Source organism: Megalops cyprinoides, chromosome 24, assembly GCF_013368585.1.
Source record: "Megalops cyprinoides isolate fMegCyp1 chromosome 24, fMegCyp1.pri, whole genome shotgun sequence".
In the NCBI taxonomy this organism is placed as follows: Eukaryota; Metazoa; Chordata; class Actinopteri; order Elopiformes; family Megalopidae; genus Megalops; species Megalops cyprinoides.
In genome coordinates this window covers 9,877,108-9,895,045 of record NC_050606.1, presented here as the reverse complement: position 1 = coordinate 9,895,045, position 17,938 = coordinate 9,877,108, and the positions used below count along the sequence as shown (strand labels likewise).

At 42.9% G+C, this 17,938-nt stretch overlaps 1 protein-coding gene across 1 annotated transcript; it reads right to left on the bottom strand.

Annotated features, from left to right (window-relative positions):
* Window positions 1-422: 422 nt before the first annotated feature.
* On the bottom strand, window positions 423-17,303 carry paxip1 (PAX interacting (with transcription-activation domain) protein 1). Its single transcript, XM_036519439.1, has 21 exons — window positions 17,136-17,303; window positions 15,907-16,041; window positions 14,425-14,468; window positions 13,776-13,839; window positions 13,354-13,464; window positions 11,466-12,089; window positions 9,329-10,202; window positions 8,517-8,611; window positions 7,886-7,981; window positions 7,069-7,206; window positions 6,443-6,564; window positions 5,654-5,838; window positions 5,147-5,190; window positions 3,546-3,613; window positions 2,823-2,925; window positions 2,155-2,323; window positions 1,680-1,780; window positions 1,270-1,404; window positions 1,033-1,108; window positions 874-934; window positions 423-529 (listed from the first exon to the last, which is right to left on the bottom strand). Exons 1-21 carry the CDS (start codon window positions 17,214-17,216, stop codon window positions 514-516), a joined length of 3,342 nt encoding a protein of 1,113 aa, XP_036375332.1. The 5' UTR covers window positions 17,217-17,303; the 3' UTR covers window positions 423-513.
* Window positions 17,304-17,938: the final 635 nt, after the last annotated feature.

Here is a 17,938-nt window from a genome sequence, read left to right as displayed (position 1 = left end):
CATCCATACCAGCAGCCCGTCACCTCACTGTGTTCCTCCCGGTTATGGATCTTACCTCACTGGCTTCTGTAAAGGGCTTTCCACCAGGGCTATTGCTACTCTTCAAACATGACTGTAATGGCGTTCAATTTACATGGAGGCACAAATATATTAGAACATGTATCAAAACATCACTTTTATTCCAAATACCCAAAAGTGGAGCATTAAAAGTAATTAACAACTATACAATAAAAAACAATTTAGCTGAACCATAATTTAAAGAAATTTGTACCTTTTTTTTTTTTTTTTTTTTTAAAAGGTTGACATTTTGTTTTACCTTTTCACTGACCAACAAATATTCAGCAAGGGTAATGTTTATTAACAATGTACAAAATATTGCAAAGTTATATCTATTTGAACTGTACATTATTATTCTCAAAAACAAATAACTTTGCATTCTCAAGTATTAATTCATCAGTAGATGGAGAAATGCATAGCCCGTCCATTGTAGTCTTCAGTCAGCGGCCTCCATCATCATGTGAATTTATATGTGAGATTGTTAAGGTAGTCAATATATGAAATAGTCATTTTTTTAATGTTCCCCCATTATGCAATGCACAAATTGCACATTAGTCTAGTCTCACTGCAACAACCCGACAATGCAGTCAGACAAATGCTACCCTCTAATACACTCGTACACAGTGGCTATTTTTCACACTACAAGTCCCATAGTGCACCACAGTGAGGTATCTTCCAATGAAACTCGCAGGTATCCTACAACTTGCATGGTGCATGAGAGTGGTGAAACAAGACATTGACATACCCACCACTACCCCCTGCAGATCAGTCACTTTATATATCATTATAAACCGATCAGATTACCATGAAGGATATGATTCATAATCCAGCGTCTGTGTCAACACCCCTGTCAGTATGAACTCAGCATTGTGGACATCTGGGGGAGGAAAGGTTATTGTGAGCACAAATGTACCGGCAGCACAAAACCAATGTACTTCAAGACAGAAGCAATGAGGGTAAAAACTGTGTCCTTACCAATATTCTTCACAAAATATTCCCGGCACAAGTGGAGGTCATTTTCACAGGATATTAAAATGATCTCAGGTAGGCTCTACAAAAAAAGGAAGGAAAAATTAACCACATGGTCACCAGATTTCCTAAGTCAAACAAACAAATTTTTATCATCGAAAGACTCCTTCGGTAGTAATAATCCCCTGTATTTCAATATTCTAACGTGACAGACAGGTTGTTTGCCGGAGAAAGCAGTCGTACCTTGTTCTGCTTGTGCTCCATTATTTTGCGGAAGGAGGGCTGCTTGGCCAGCACCTTCCCCCCTGCGCACTCCACAATGGCCTTCATCGTTGCGAGGCTCGGACATATTCCTGGAGTTATGTAGAAGTACTTCCCCTGAAAACAATGGTAAATAATTAAGAGAAAGCACTTCACCAGAAAAAGCTGTGGAAACATGACATTACACTTGTGGATGGAAGTCGAAGGAAAAGGTGCTTCAAAACAGAATTCAGGAACACTCGAATTGTACATGAAATGAGTTAAGGGCAGTAGGGTAAATACCCCAGGTAAAGGCAACAGGGTAAATACCCCAGGCTAAGGGCAGCAGGGTAATTACCCCAGGCTAAGGGCAGCAGGGTAAATACCCCAGGCTAAGGGCAGCAGATGATTACCTTGAAGAGAGGGGCAGCGTGAGCCCTCCTCAGAGACTCATCCAGGCTGAAGCAGAAGAGCACCTCTGCCTCCGCATCCCGCAGCATGAAGTGCTGCTCATCTACAGAGAGAAACGCACATCAGCAACACCCTTCCAACAGCTGCATCGCCCGGCTAAATGCTCCCCTGCCTCCCCTAATGCATGTCTTTCTTTCCGTCCATGGAAGACTGTCTCAAAGCAATACGCCTGTAATGCAATTCAGTTGGAAATCTGACCCTCAGTACTTAGAGCATTCCCTCTTAAACCAAAGACAACATGTGACCACACATGCGCCGTACATCTCCTAGAAAAATCCTGAGCTGGATGGTGACATTGCAACTAAAAAACGACACACAGGAGACAAACATAAAAGACAGATGTGAAAATGGATATTAATGTAGCATCTTTTTTCTAAAATAATCCTCATCACTTTGTAGAAACATAAGGTAACTTACCAACAAATTTCTGGCTTTTCCAGCTTTCCTCCAGCCAGTCCGGGGTGACTATGTGCTTGACGATGGACATGGCAGTCAGGAACTTAACAGTCCGCGTCACCTTGCTCGCAACAAGATGCGTGCACTTCTGTGCGCTTTCTGCAACCTCCCCTCCGAGCTCGTACAGCTTCTACAAGGAACACACATGGAGTCCTTATATTTAAGACATTCCATTTGAGTCAATGGAAACCATCAGTAAGAAGCTACCCCTAAACCTCCCGAGAGAACATCTCTCAGGTATTAAACTGTCTTAAACTAGATTTGTTTCAAATCTAATGGTATAATGTACTTGTACCTCTACTACCTAGATTGTACCTTGTCCAGCCAACTATTGAAACTAAGTGATGCAGTGCTTCTAATATTGTTGACTCCTTATGTGGCTTTTTGCTTGTGTTGTACTCTGCCTCACTTGTAAGTTGTCTAGGATAAAAGCGTCTGCCAAATGAATAAATGTAAATGTAAACGTAACATTTTCAGTCAATGAGTTTTAGATTTAAAAAAAGTGTTTTCTGACAGATTGTTAAATGGCAGTAATGTAATTTAATGAAAGCGCTCAAAGACTAAGGAAATCTGTCATTTAAGTCTCAGATCCACCCTGTCTCTAATACTGAAACTGAATCATCAGTTACCTTGATGTACTGCTGAACCTGTGCGGGCTCGAACCCTGTGAAGAACACGTAGGGCGTGGACTCCGGTGGCAGCTTTTTCGTTGGCGTTGGCAACTCTTCGATCCTGCAACAAGCGCGAGACGTTTTAATTGCTAAATCACATCATGTTCATATTGACATTATGTAGCTCTTAAACTATTAAATCGGCGTGAACAGTGTGGCAGACTATAACCAGCACTGACAATGCTCAGTTTAGGTACTGTTTCAAATAACTTTGGTAATAAGCTGTTTTTCCAGTCCGTCGCAACTTGTCCCTGCAGTAAGATTCAAGTGAAACGTACCCAAATTTGTGGTCTTATTAGGTGCAACCTCACTCACTGCGACATGGTGACGTCACATGTGACATTCACTCCATACCCAAGGAGTAGAATTTAATAAGAGAATTGTTTCAAAGATTTCTCTCATAAATGCTGGCTGAAGCAAGTGGTCCGCAGTACTAACAGACCCCACTTCTGGTGTGACGTAGCAAGGATCGACAGTACTTCCCATTAGCAGTACTGCACTCCTTTAATTTAACGTTGCTCATCACTGTTTTACCTTCCAAAAGATACTCACCTTTTCTCGCAGACCGAAAGCTAGAGAAACGCACCTTTCAGCTGAGTGTCAAAGGGTGCCTGCTGAAGATGGGGGTGTTAGCAGCACTGCAGGGAGGCTGAGGGGGGGGGGGGCTGAGGGGGGGCTCACCTGGGCTTTTTGGCAGGGGGCTGCGGACTGGGCGTGTTCGGCTTCTGCTTCTGCTGAACCCGCAGGCTCTGCGGCGGGAGAGAGAGCGTGCATTTCAACAGGTTTATTAAACAAACTCTGGATCCTCTGCACAGTTCACCGTTAATGAGGAAAAAGACCGTGACATTATTCATTACACGCATTAGCATACTCAACTAGGTGATGCACCGAAATTGGATTCCACTGGAAAATTAGGGGGAAAAGCACTATGTCGAATAATATTGCATAAACAAGCCATTCATAAAAACACATTTGAGTGCCCAGCTTGGTTAGGGAGGACAGTAGCAACATATGATTTTTTCATGTTCATGAACACTTAATTGAACGATTTAATTTTAAAAAATATTCTGTCAACAATAGGTACATACTGTTAAAGGCACCTTGCATTGTGAAAGCGGTAGAAAATAAAGCCTGAACAAATAAAGCCCAGGACAGGGTATGATGCAGATATAATGTATATTTTTATGAACAGATAAACTCAGAGGTGAACGTCATTGACTTTATGCATGCTTGGTACAGCTCTGACCCTTCAATCAGCTTCTGGATGTTTGGCACTTACTAATAAGGGGCCCAGTAACTAACTGTACACATCAGTCACTCTTACCATTTTAACTCCTCCCTTCCTGACCTGAAACCCAAGCTGTGGTTAGTGGCACGAGTTGGCTAAAGTGCTTGTTGGAAAGACATAGCGGGTTTGTTACAACTGGACCTTATTTCCCCATGACATCCAAACAGGCCACCGCAATTGTAAGGTGTTGCTGTGTCACTATGCCTAAAGTCTCAAGCTGGTGAACAAGATTTTAGGCTGATTCCTGTGCAATTTACAATACTACTATTCTCTCTTATACATTCAGTAATTCTATTTTCAAGGCTCAACTTAATCACCCAGGAAAGGGTAAGGCATAATACCTATCTTGGCTTAAATGTTTTTTTTCATGTTTTGATTCACTCTAGAAAATGTCCAGCACATGTGAATGGCTCTACACAATCTTGACTTGCACATTTTCTGTAATGAAACTGACACAGATAATGCTACAGCTGAGTGAGTGTAATGTAGTGTACTGGCAAATCAGGGAAGGCCAAATCATCATAAAGCCTTTGAGCGCCCTCTAGTGTTTGACGACAGCGCACTGACAAAATGTAACATTAGCAACAAAGGACGCCCCCTTGTGGTACTAACACAGCACTACAATTAGGAGTCTCGGATCACCTTCCCAGCCACTTTCTTCATCCTTGCTTCTCACCACTCTTGAATGGTTTCCTAGTCTATCCCTGTTGAGTCTCTCGCATTACTCACTGTGTTTAATGCTCTGGTTTTTATCTGGACCACTTCTCCCTCCTTACCACCCCTCTTAACCAGCCCTTACATAAAACAAGCCGAAAGCAAAGACCTCTGCTAGCAACATCAGCATTCACATGTCATTACAAGACGAGGAGCCCAATCCATTGGTGGATAGGAAAACCCACAAATCCCTCCCTGGGATCTTACCCTACCAGACAACAAGACCCATCCTTGTTGAGGTTGTTACATTCTAGCTGGTAGAGTATAAGCACACACTTACCCCAAGTGCATCTGATGAGATCTTTAGAGGCGTTCTCCAGGCAGCTGAAAGGAGAGCACAGGCAGGGCACCACTCATTACCCAATCACAGAGCAGTAATAACAGATAAGACCAAAATTACACATCAACTATTAATATAGTTACATTTGTCCAAACTCTGTATAAGGCAATTAAAAGTAGAAAGTAGAAGTACTGTGTGCGTAAGTGCTTGAGCGGCCAGATAACAATCATGCAGCCACGTTTCCAATATGGGCAGTGACTGAAGTCCACAAACTGTGGCGGCAGTGTAGCGTAACGGTAAGGAGCAGAGCTCATAACCGAAAGGTCGCTGGTTCAATTCCCCGCTGGGGCACTGCTATCCTTGGGAAAGGTACTTAACCCAGAACCTCAGTAAATATCCAGCTGTATAAACGGATAACATGTAAAGATTGTAACATATGTAAGCTGCTCTGGATAAAAGTGTCTGCTAAACGACAGTAATGTAATGTAAATGAGTGTGAGCGCTGACCCAGCAGGTTCTGCACCAGGTGCTGATTGGGGGCCAGCGGGTCCTGCAGGTTGAAGACGGAGTAGCGGCTGTGCTGGATCTGCCGCAGCGCCTCGAAGTTCCCCAGGAGGATGTCACACAGCCACTGCGCGTTCACACAGGGTATCCTCCACTCCTTCGCCCTCTCGTACTTCAGCCCGCTGGGTCTGAACAGATACAAATCACAAGGAAAAAAGCACGTATCACTGAACAAGAGCTTTACGTCCACAAACACTTCAGCCCGCTGGGTCTGAACAGATCCGAATCACAAGGAAAAAACCACGAATCACTGAACAAGAGCTTTACATCCACAAACACATCCACGTCTGTTTTCCCTGTATTTGCACCATGATCCACTCTTTATGAGCAAGCATGCCAGTTTAAGTATGTTCCAAAAAACCACCTTTTAAGAGAACGTACCAGTTGATAGAACTGACAAATAAGGGAAAATGAAACCAGAGTTGCAGAATCAAGGTTTCTTGAAGTAGACCTGCCACGGCAGTGCTTTGCAACACACCACATTTCAGAGCAATTCAGTATCATATGCGGCTTCACTTCAGAGTAAATATGCTCACTGTGGCATCTAAGTCAGTCAAAGGGAACAGATCTCAGCGCTTACTCTTTACAGAAGAGTGCAGTATGGCTGTAGCAGAGGTACCCAGTGTGAGTGTAAAGGAAGAGAACTCAGCGCTTACTCTTTACAGAACAGTGCAGTATGGCTGTAGCAGAGGTACCCAGTGTGAGTGTAAAGGAAGAGAACTCAGGGCTTACTCTTTACAGATGAGGGCAGTGTTGCTGCGGCACAGGTACCCAGTGTATCTTGCTCCCGCCAGGTATGCCATCAATTTGAGGTCGTCACGATCAGTGTCCACAAAACCAGTTACGGAGATTATCTGCGGATTACAAATATATAAGATAAATAAAACTAATTAATGCATTCTCAGGTCCCCCCCCAGCCCAACAATTAAGGCAACACTCACAGAGGCATTCATGTATTAATACTGCAATATATACAGAAAGCAATAAAATTTTGTCATGAGAACAAAATCCGAGGAAATGTAACAAATGTAAGTGCTGACAGAGGGCTGTATGGATTCCTGTTAGCTCTGACAGAGGGCTGTATGGATTCCTATGTTAGCTCCGACAGAGGGCTGTATGGATTCCTATGTTAGCTCTGACAGAGGGCTGTATGGATTCCTATGTTAGCTCTGACAGAGGGCTGTATGGATTCCTACGTTAGCTCTGACAGAGGGCGGTATGGATTCCTACGTTAGCTCTGACAGAGGGCTGTATGGATTCCTATGTTAGCTCCGACAGAGGGCTGTATGGATTCCTACGTTAGCTCTGACAGAGGGCTGTATGGATTCCTATGTTAGCTCCGACAGAGGGCTGCGTACATGCTGGGAACAGGGCTTGGCTCCAGGGGGGAAGGCGAAGGGGAAGTGCAGGGTCCTGTCGGGCGGGGTCATCTTCTTCTTCCTCAGGACGGTGTTGAGCCAGTGGGCTGTGACACAGCGTTTCCCCTCCCTCAAGGCCTGGGGAACACAGGAGGGGCACTGTGTCATCAGCCACTCTCCACCCAGACCAAACATACAGCGCACACCTCACTATCCACACCTTGCTCTGTCATTCAGACCAACTGTCTCAAGCTAAACCACAACTGGTTGACAATATCAGCTAGCCAATCATACTTGCCAGTAATAAGCATTTTCCATGCTATTGGTATTGGCTGATGCGAAGCAGATAATGAGACTCTGATAACAGGCCAAAAATGCTTCTCCTCTCGTGTGCTGATGTGGTGCTACCCACCAATGTTAACTGCAATTCTTCTCACTAATTTTGCAGAACAGTCTGACCACACTAAAACCTCCCTGTCCATGAGACAGCTTGTGGAATTACCTGGAAGGTGACTGAAAATTTTGCGTACATTTCTCTTTTAAAAAATCCCAACATTTGTTCACAATTATCAAGCAAATTCACAAATGAAAAAGTGGGATTATTAGCCTAACTGACTGCATAACTTAGACTAATTCAGGCATACGCACAGTATTAATGGATAACCAACAGCCAGCTTTAAACATCTACAGGCTACATATTATTTTACATAATAGCCATAATACACAAAATCATTTCCACACTTCTAGGATTATGAGTTGCATCTATGACATTTTAGCTCACAATAGGCCATCACTTGACAATCACATGGAAACCTACCTGGACATACATAGTGCTGACTTGGCTCTCACACAATAAGTGAGTACAACGATTGTTAAGGGAAGAATCCACAGTCCCGCCGTAGGCTTGTATAATCTGCAACCCAGGCACACAGTCAGCATTTAAGGAAGCATAAACAGAAGTCAGTATTACTACTAACATACCCCCCCCCCCCCCCCCCAAAAAAAAAAACTATGTGCCGTATTCAGAATATAGTTCAGGCAAAATACAACACAACAATCATTTAAAATAGGGCTGTATTACTGACAATGTAACAAACAATGTAATAACTATTTAACAAAGAGTTACAAATTTGATCCAACTCAAACCACAGCATCCTTCCCCCAGATACTGTTAGATTTTCTAAGCATATCATTCTGAATGGATTAAAATTAAAGTATTTTTACCAAAATAATACAGGCAATAGTGAAGCACTAAAACCACTAACTTCAGACAGAACTAGAAGCATACAATGACACAATGAAATATTTCAGGAATGCAGAGATTTGTGTCTCCTTGTGGAGCATGTGGGAATGGTGAGATACAGCCAGGTTAATGGCAGCTGGGACACGGTGCCTAGAACAGCTCAGCCTTAAGTAACAGGAGACACTTCAAAGACTCCAACACTTACCCGTTTCCACGTGGCCAGCAACTGCTTGTCTGACATCTGCTCTGGGTAGTCAGCAATCGCAAAGATGCAGCCAACCAAGAAATTATCCTCAGGAACTATGAAAAGAATTATTTTTACTCCACTTGTGTCAGATGTGCCAGCATCTGACACATGATTTTGTTACTTCACGTAAGTTCATCTAACTTCCATCTAAGAAACATTCAAGTCTAATTCAACTGCAATTCTTTAAATGTATATGCCGTTTCTTTCCAAAAGCTCATTTGATATTCTTCTCTTTTTCCATAACCAGCTCAACAGCAATCAGATTCTCCTTCAATCCCCAGAATGCATTTTTTCATTTTCAATCTTTAATTTCTAGGAATTAACCAAAATGTGCATGCTGGGTACTGTAGACGAAAAAGAGTAAGGCTGAAGGGACCACAGTCCTTTTCAAAAAAAAAAAATGCACAAATTCACATCCCTGTAAAATATAAATGGCTTCGCTGGTACAGGACCATTATGGGAACATTTTTTGAAGGCTGACTGACATTCCAAAAAAAAAAAACAAACAAAAAACAGACCTGCTACACGAAAATCAAGTATACATTCACTTCATATTCATTAGAGAGGTAAGTCATTCTGACAGTTAGGCACACTTAATCTGGACACACCACAAGGAACAACTTAAAACACACTGCACTACAGTGCTGCTTTCTGTTAATGGTCATGTGCACAACAACACACACAAAGCCCTATAGTTTTAGCCCTAAAGGATGGATATCTTAAAACCGAACTGCAACCATATCCAGTAGAACATGTGAATGCAAACTTACTGTCTAAGCCAGGCTCGTGCCCAAACAGCTGGTGCTGTTGAGGCGGCTGTAGTTGTGTCTGCTGCTGCTGCTGCTGCTGGAGCTGCTGTGTCTGGTTCTGCAGAGGCTGCTGGGAGTTCTGATTCTGCAGCTGCTGCAGCTGCTGCTGCTGCTGGAGAATGTGCTGCTGCTGCATCTGCTGCTGCAGGAGGTGCTGCTGCTGTTGCTGGAGGTGCTGCTGGTGCAGCTGCTGATGCTGATGATTCTGCTGCTGTTGGTGCTGCTGCTGCTGCTGCTGCTGCTGCTGCAGCTGCAGCTGCAACCTGTGCTGCTGCAGCAGCTGCTGTTGCAAGGCATGCTGCTGCTGCTGCAGTTGCTGCAGGGGCGGCCTTAGTATCTGCTGAGGGCGCAGCTGCTGTTGCGCAAAGGCATGTTGCTGCTGCTGCTGCTGCTGTTGTTGAGAGAAGATCTGCTGGTGGATCTGCTGTTGGTGCGGCTGCTGCAGGAACTGGTGCGTCTGCTGCGGCGTCTGCGGGAACCCGGGCTGGGGAATCTGCTGCTGCTGCTGCTGCTGCTGCTGCTGCTGCTGCTGGTGCAGCTGCATGAGCTGCGGCTGCTGGAGATGCAGGAGAGGGTGCTGCTGGGATAGCTGCTGGGGGTGATGCTGCTGTTGCTGCTGCTGTTGCTGTTGTTGTTGTTGTTGCTGGGGGATCTGATGCTGCTGCTGCTGCTGCTGCTGCTGTTGCTGCTGCAGCAGCTGCTGAGCTTCTACAGAGAGCTGCTGACCCTGGGGCTTGGCCTGGTTAAACAGGAGGGGGTTCGGCGGAACACCAGGCTGGCTTTGATTGGCTTGCTGTTCCAATGACTTTGTGGATGCTGAGAGGGACTGCAGAATCTGCGGTCAAGTTGAGAATACAAACATACCTGAAATGAAGGCATTCTGAGAACAAAGGCAGTAGATGTCAAAGGCCACAGACACATGCACAGCATTGCACGATATTCAGATGTTAGTCAGAATACTTCACAATATGGAGTATCCTGATTGAGGCTGAATACGGAATGTTATGATTACAAAAGAGGTGCAGTGTTCCATTAGAAATTTCACTAATAATATTAACCATCTGAACATCATATTTGAGCTTCAGTTCACTTATCTAAGGAAACGTATACATCACAAATAACTCTGGATACAAGACTACCTAGCAAATAACAAGCATTCAACAACAGTAGATTAAGAATATGAAGTGAAGAAATGTGTGAATAATTTATAGGCTGATCACAAAACAGCTAAAAAATCTGAAGTCTGTTAAGTTGAAAATGTCCAGCATTTTGTGCTCAATACTTAAATATTTCATTTAGGGTGGAAGCATCAACCCTGTTCACAACATCAAGAAATACACAGCAAACTATTCTATATAAAGCTGGTTTACTGGTAGAGTCGAGTCCCTGGTGTGAATGATGACCAGTGAGGCGTACAGGGCTTACAGAAGGCTGACTTGTGTCAGGGTCATGTGACTCGGGTCTCAGACCAGCGAGTGAGAGAAGTGACACCCAGCAGAACCTCAGCATGGTGTTCTAAACACTAATCCAAGATCATGAAAGAGCACGGGCATGAAAGTTCACACAGTTTAGGACAGACTTGTAATATTATGTCTAGTACAATGTCTGGGAGCAACTAACTTACGGCCCCCATAAAGAAACAAACAAAATGTCAGAGCATTGATTTTATCAGGTGCTTAAGCTGGCTGGAAAAAATCTCCATACTTGAAGGTATGAATTAAATAAAATTTTAACACACTGCCGTCCCCCTATCTGTCCAACTGCCATGTCCTTTAGAATGACACTGCGCAGTGCTGGCTGTAGTTTATTCCAAACACCCGGCTGTTTAAAAACAGCAACGAAATATGAGATATTTTACATAAACGGTAAACAGCTAATTCAGTTCATAATTCAGACACTGAGAATTCTCAAATATCCAGAACTTCACCTGCAGGTAAATGTGGTCCCTCATTTAGTATAGAACAAAAAGGAAGCTGAAATCAAGGCCTATATAATAGTTTTACAATACATTAAAAAATAATCTGAATTACCAGACGCATTCATTAATTAATAGATTTAATAGATGAATTAACAGATGCAGAGCGGACTGTTCACTTACATGTGCTACATTGGAGGGCCTGGTAACCTGTTGGATGTCAGCGTTGTTTGTGATGTTTCTCAGCGTCCGCGCGGCCGGATTCCAGGAGGCCATGACCTCCGGCCTCTCAGCCCCCGGTGCTCCGGGCCCCGGAGGCCCCCCCGCGCTGCTGCGGGCGTCCGCGGGCGGCACGCCTCCCGGCACGGGCGGCACGTTGGCGCACAGGTTGATGAGGCCCGAGTCCTTGCCCTGCGGCAGGCGCCGCTTCGCGCCCGCCGGCTGGGGCACCTCCGCCGGCGTCCAGTTCAGGTTGCGGTCCTCCTTCTCGGGGGACGAGTCGGACGAGTCGTCGAACATGAGCTCGCCGCCCTTGTCGCGTTTCGGGGAGAGCCCCGCCGCGCTCATGGGCGAGCCGTCACGGAACGAGGCCGGGCTGGACCCCCTGGAGCGGCGCCCAGTGTAGCTGCCGTCCGACTGGGAGCCCTGGTCGTACTCGTCTCCGCTCTCCTCCTCCACCTCCTGGTAGGTCAGCCGCGGGTGGTACGGCACCTCATCCTTCCTGCTCTTATCTGCCACCGAATCCAAAACCCACTCCGGGGTTACAATCTTTATACTGCTGTGATTCAGGGCACACTCATACTTCTCCTGTAACACAAGGACAAACAAAAAGATATTAAATCACAAGCAAGAGAAGCACAACATATATACAACATATAACTATAATATAGAATTATTTAGTATTATATCTTATGTAATATATATTAATATAATATATACATTACAATAATCTACAAACTAATATAATATTATAATATTCAGCCCATCAAAACAAACTGATGTAAACCATTGTGATAATTTTGAACATGTTCTGGTAAAATTCAGTCTTTGATAACAATAACGTTTCTCACATTTAACTGTAGCTCTGAAGTGTGCCTGAATGTGAGTTATGTGCAAAGTGTCTAAGACGCATTATCTGTATTACAGTTAGGCCTACAGCCACAATAAACTAAGAAAGAGAGACCTAACTTTACTCTAAGACAAGCTTTGTTCGCCAGCTCTCACAAGTGGAAAAGTGAAAGTCTCTGAGCTGGGTGTAGTGAGTGTGTTGTAGTTCACCAGTTAACAGGAGCTATACAGATCACCAGTTAACAGGGGCTATACAGATCACCAGTTAACAGGGGCTACTCAGATCACCAGTTAACAGGGGCTATACAAATGTTGGAGAGTGAGGGTCATAAACTGCGAGACTGGCTTCCTGCAATAACATTTAGACAAAGCAATGCCTCAGGCGCAGCTAATGAAAGCTGTACAGACCCAAAGCAGGCCTGTCAAAGGACTGCCGACAGCCGTGCTGTCCGTAACGTCTGTCTGGCATTTAACATCAGCCAGATGCGCCAGTAAACTCATTTGTTTGCTATACAGACACTTAAAACGTTACACAAGCTGTTTCAATTTCCTCTTCCCCGGTGGCGACAAAGATATTCAGGGGGGTCTCAGACAAGCAAACTGATCTGAAGGCAAGCAGACAAGAGGAAAAAATCTGCCAAGGGCTAACTGTTGTAGCTGTGTGTAAAAGGTGAAAGCTAACCTTTATATTGACAATATATCCACAGCAATGTAGCTACCTATTGGCATGTCGATAAGTGTCTTACAAAATCTTTCTTCCATTGTTATAAATGATTGGGTGGCTACTTGTTTTTACTGAATTATCTGTTAGTAGTAATAGTAGTGCTATAAAACAACACAGTCAGTCTGAATAGAATAGGCGGCTATCAAGGTTATTCTGACAACTTAGGTGACTAACTGTGTAGCTAACTACCTTGTAGTACAACAAGTCTGATATGCTACAGCTCACCCCCATAACACCCACACCCATCGAAGGAAGAGGTAAAAACGGAGACATAGTTACCCCTCTTGGCTCTGGCACAATCAAGTGAGTACACTTCTTGTTGAGATTAAGCTGACAATCTCCTCCATAGAAGGTTATTAAGGCCCACAAGGCATTGAGATCCTCTCGCAACTACCACAGAGAAAAACAAAGGTAAAAAACATGCACATTACACAGTCTTTTACATTTGCAACAGTGGTGTGACATACAACAATATTTAGTTCAAAACCTAGACTTATTCATAGGACGTATCTTCATCGTTACAGTATTTCCAACAAACAATAATTAATTTCATACAAGAGAGAAATCAGAAATGTTTCACCAATTAACTAAAACAAAAGCTTCTTTCAGTAATCAGCGTTTGAGATCCAAAACAGTTCCACTGCAGTATTTAAACTAAAAGCCACATTATCTTACTTCTGGTAGAGTGGAAGTACACATACCTTGGGCAGACATGCTGTTACACCAAAGAAAATCTGTCCTGATTCTGGGGAAAATCCTGTCACTCTGTGAAATGCTCATTAAGGAAATCTGCCAATGTTCAACAGACTCACCTTTACGCATCTGAGGTTATTATCAAAACACAAATGTCCCATGTGACATCTGTTCCAAAGACTTGTGGAAGCATCGTAACATTTTCACCCAGGTGGCCCTCATTCTCCACTATTACATACCCCTATACTGTAATATGTCAAAAACATAGCATTGATTCCATCCTAAAGAAGATCAACATACTGACCCTGAACCTCAACTCTGCTGAACAAATATTTTGACATTCAGCAATTTACCAACAAACGCAATCATGTTTGCTGAAAAAAGTTATTAATTACAGAATAAAGAGTTAATATCACAATGAAATAAATAACAATCCCATTACACTTAAAACCTGCTCTAAAAAGCAAAAACACAATTATGTGAGTAAAACATAGGCACTGGTTAGTTACAGTGACATCAGCTCTTAATTAAGATGAACTTAATCCTTGCTCTGGTACCCAGACATTGGAATATGCAAACAAATAACCCCTACTTTGGCTTGAAACAAACTAATTTAGAACATATTCACTTGTTGAATGAACAAGCATGAAAGGATACGGAAGCAGGTCTCCACATCTTACTGATAAAACAACCCATGATGGCTGAAAGAAAAAATGGGTAAAACATCAATGCTTTCAAAGACACCACACATTTTTCAAATATGGTATTTTGCAGTTTATTGTTGGACAACACCAAGCATATTCAACTTATTCAACTTATTTAACCATGATTTGTGTTCAATGGTCTTTCCACCTCAAGCACAAAATCTGCAAAAACAGCAAGCACAATGGGCTTAATTGAATGAATGGTGAGAGCTTGGCTCATACAGAATTCAACAGAGCAATCTTCAATCACAGCCATGTAGATCACTCTCTGCATATGCACCTACTGTAAGAATGACTTTACACTACCCATGTCAAATGATGGGGGTCTCCACAAACAAATTAACAATGGTGCAGCACTGCAATGAAGTGAAAGATCTCTTCAGTAAGATGACAAATTATGACAAAATTATACGGATAATATGCAGTATTGTAGTAAAAGCCAGAGTTGATGGGTTTCTAGAGCAGAGCAGTCCTACAATTTCTTGTATGTAGCAAGTGATCTTGGGCAAGAAAGGAATTTTTACAAAATTGCTGGGGCTAGGACTGGCACACGGATGTTAAATATGTTGGTGAGAGGAAAAAATTAAGAACAACAACTCAAGTACAATCTTTTCAACTCCTAGCAAGGAAGGCTATGGAAGGACAGATAACAGTCTGGGCTGGTGTTTGACATTGAAGATTTCCATAGCAGCAGGCTGGTCATTAATCTCTGCTCTCCGCAAGACCAGAAGGAGTAAAGCCAAAACGACAATCAAAACTCAAAAAAGTTATTTCTTTAACCTTTTCACTTTTGGTAATAATGCAGCACATGAACAATCTCTTTAAAAAGTTTTTAAATAGTCTAATAGAAATCTAGTATAACTTCACAATTTATATTATGCATTAATGCATTAAATTATGCATCTTAAAGTCTCTGTTTTCCATACTCAAAGACTATATTCTGAGGTAATATTCTGGGACACTGCTGCTGTACCCTTGGGCAAGGTACATACCCCAGAATTGCCTCAGTAAATATCCAGCTGTATAAATGGGTAACATGTAAAAACTGTAGCCTGTCCATTGCTCTGGATTGGAGCATCTGCTAAATGCCCATAATGTAATGTAACATTTGCTCTAATGCAAACCACATTTATGCTTGAAATCACCATAATGCTTCAGATCAGCATTTTCCAACACTGGAACAACACAACTGTTTCAGAACGAATACACAAGAGGGTAGATGAAGAGTTTCCCAAATAAGATCAGTATCAAATTCTTGATCAATCAAAACGAACAGGGACTTCAACTTACACATTAATGTAAATATGTTAAAGAGTATAATGACCTGAATTCACCATGATGCTGCAGCTGTATCGCGGTGAAGAGAAGCATCTACTTGCAACATATAAACACAACTGGTACCAAATTCACACAAAATTCCGGGAACAATCCTTACCTTCACGACAGGTAAATCGAAGACCTCGCGTGATTCGCTGACCTCAGGGTTATCCCCATCCTCTGCGATGATGTGCGTCGCCAGGGCATTGTAAGAAACTTCCTTTGCTTTTCCAGCTTTCAACAGCTGCACGACCTGCAAAGAGTATTTCGGGTTTTTTTTCGTTCGTCACATAAACTGCTAGAGAGCAAGCTGTGTAGCGAGCTAACTACCCTATGACAATTTATATTCCCAACCCAGCCGTGAAGGTGATTCCCCAGCAAGCTAGCTGAGCAAAAATCAAAATGTTTGGTATATATTACTGCTAGCTAGCCAATACAGTTCTCAAGACCTATCTTTACATGTATATAGCTAGATGGAAACAATGCACTCTTTTCCAGCATATAATAATTACTCTTCACAGTGCTTCCACAAACAAATGTCTCCCTAACAATCTTGTGTGGGACAATCTATACAGCTAACTAACCATGAATGTGACAGCATAACGGAATACTGGAGTAAACGACAACCAGAAGCATTGCACACCTGCAACAACCAGGTATAGCTATTATTAATTCGGATCTCCGAATTACACAGACATTCTTACAAACACAGATTTAAACATTTTGCACAAGGAGAGGGCATAGTTTGCCACCTTCGAGATGGCATTTGCATCTTGCTTGGAAAACGGCTGTCTGGCTAGCTAGCGACATAGACTCTCATTATATGGCAGGAAGTGCTCCTTAGCAACATCCTTTCCTGACAGCCGACTAAAACAATAGCACGGGGACCTCTGCGCATGCTCAATGCTGAGCGCACAATTTTGCAAGTTGTTAGAGTCAATCAATTAAAAAATAAGACGAGTCGTTAGAAGAATATGGTGAAAGGATAGCAGCGGAGAAGCTAAGCTATGCTCTACTATGAACTGTACGAAGTTGGACAACATGCCGATCATCGCTGCTCGATAGTCTATGCTACATCACCTATGTGGATAGCTAGCTAGTCAAGCTAACCAACTAGCTAATGATAAGATTGCAACCTACAAACAAGCCACAGCTACAGTTCACATCATCTGTCTAGTTATGCACAAATGATACAAAGTTGCCTGTGCTTTACCCGATTAGCCAGCTAACGCCATGTGCATACAACTTTGAAAAAAATTAAATGTTAGCCAACTAGCAACCCAACTGTAGAGCGAGTCGTCTCCGTGTCGTCCAAGCTAGCTACCAAGCAATGATAATCCCTTTTACCTTTTGGTCAATATCCCCAACCACGTAAAATTTAACATCTTTGAAAAGCTCATCCGGAACCTTTAACTCCTCATCCGACATAATTTTAAAGACGATCAAAGAAAAATGCAATACGACAGACTTGTCAAAGGCAATAAAACCAGACAAAGTTAGCTAGCACGCTAGCTATTCCTGTATGTTTCTTCCCCTAGCAGTAGACTAGCGCCAAACACTATTCGGCGGGCTCTGGGTCGTAACCATTACTCTTTAGGGGTAAGAGTAAACGTGTTATAGTTTTATTCGTTCATCATGCCGCCTTTAGACACTTTTGGCGAAATCGTGTGTGTTTACAGTACATATTTAATGTCGAATTCATCTGTAAAGGACGTTTCTTGTGACCACCGTGTTCTATTTTACAAGATAATTCTAAACACCTCCCTTGTCTCAATCTTTTCACCTCTGTGGGAGGTGCTGTAGGTTACTCCCGCTTTTGACGTTGAGGCGCGACATCTGGACGGTGTTCAGTGCTGTCGATAGAGGGAAGTGGACCAAGAAAGGTGGAGTAGAAATTGATTGGTGTGAAATGGGGATAGCTTAAAAAAAAAAAAAAACTATGTGAGAATTGAAGAGGTGAATTAATGGGGACCTTGTATGCAAATGTGAAAACAAAACTTTTAAAACCATTTTATTATCATTTAAAAAGAGACTCGGACAATCGGATGACATAAACGCCATTCTAGTAATGCTGAATTTACAGAGTTTGGAAAGAACCCATATAAACTCAGCCACACGTGTCCTTCTGGATAATTGCATTCATGGAATGA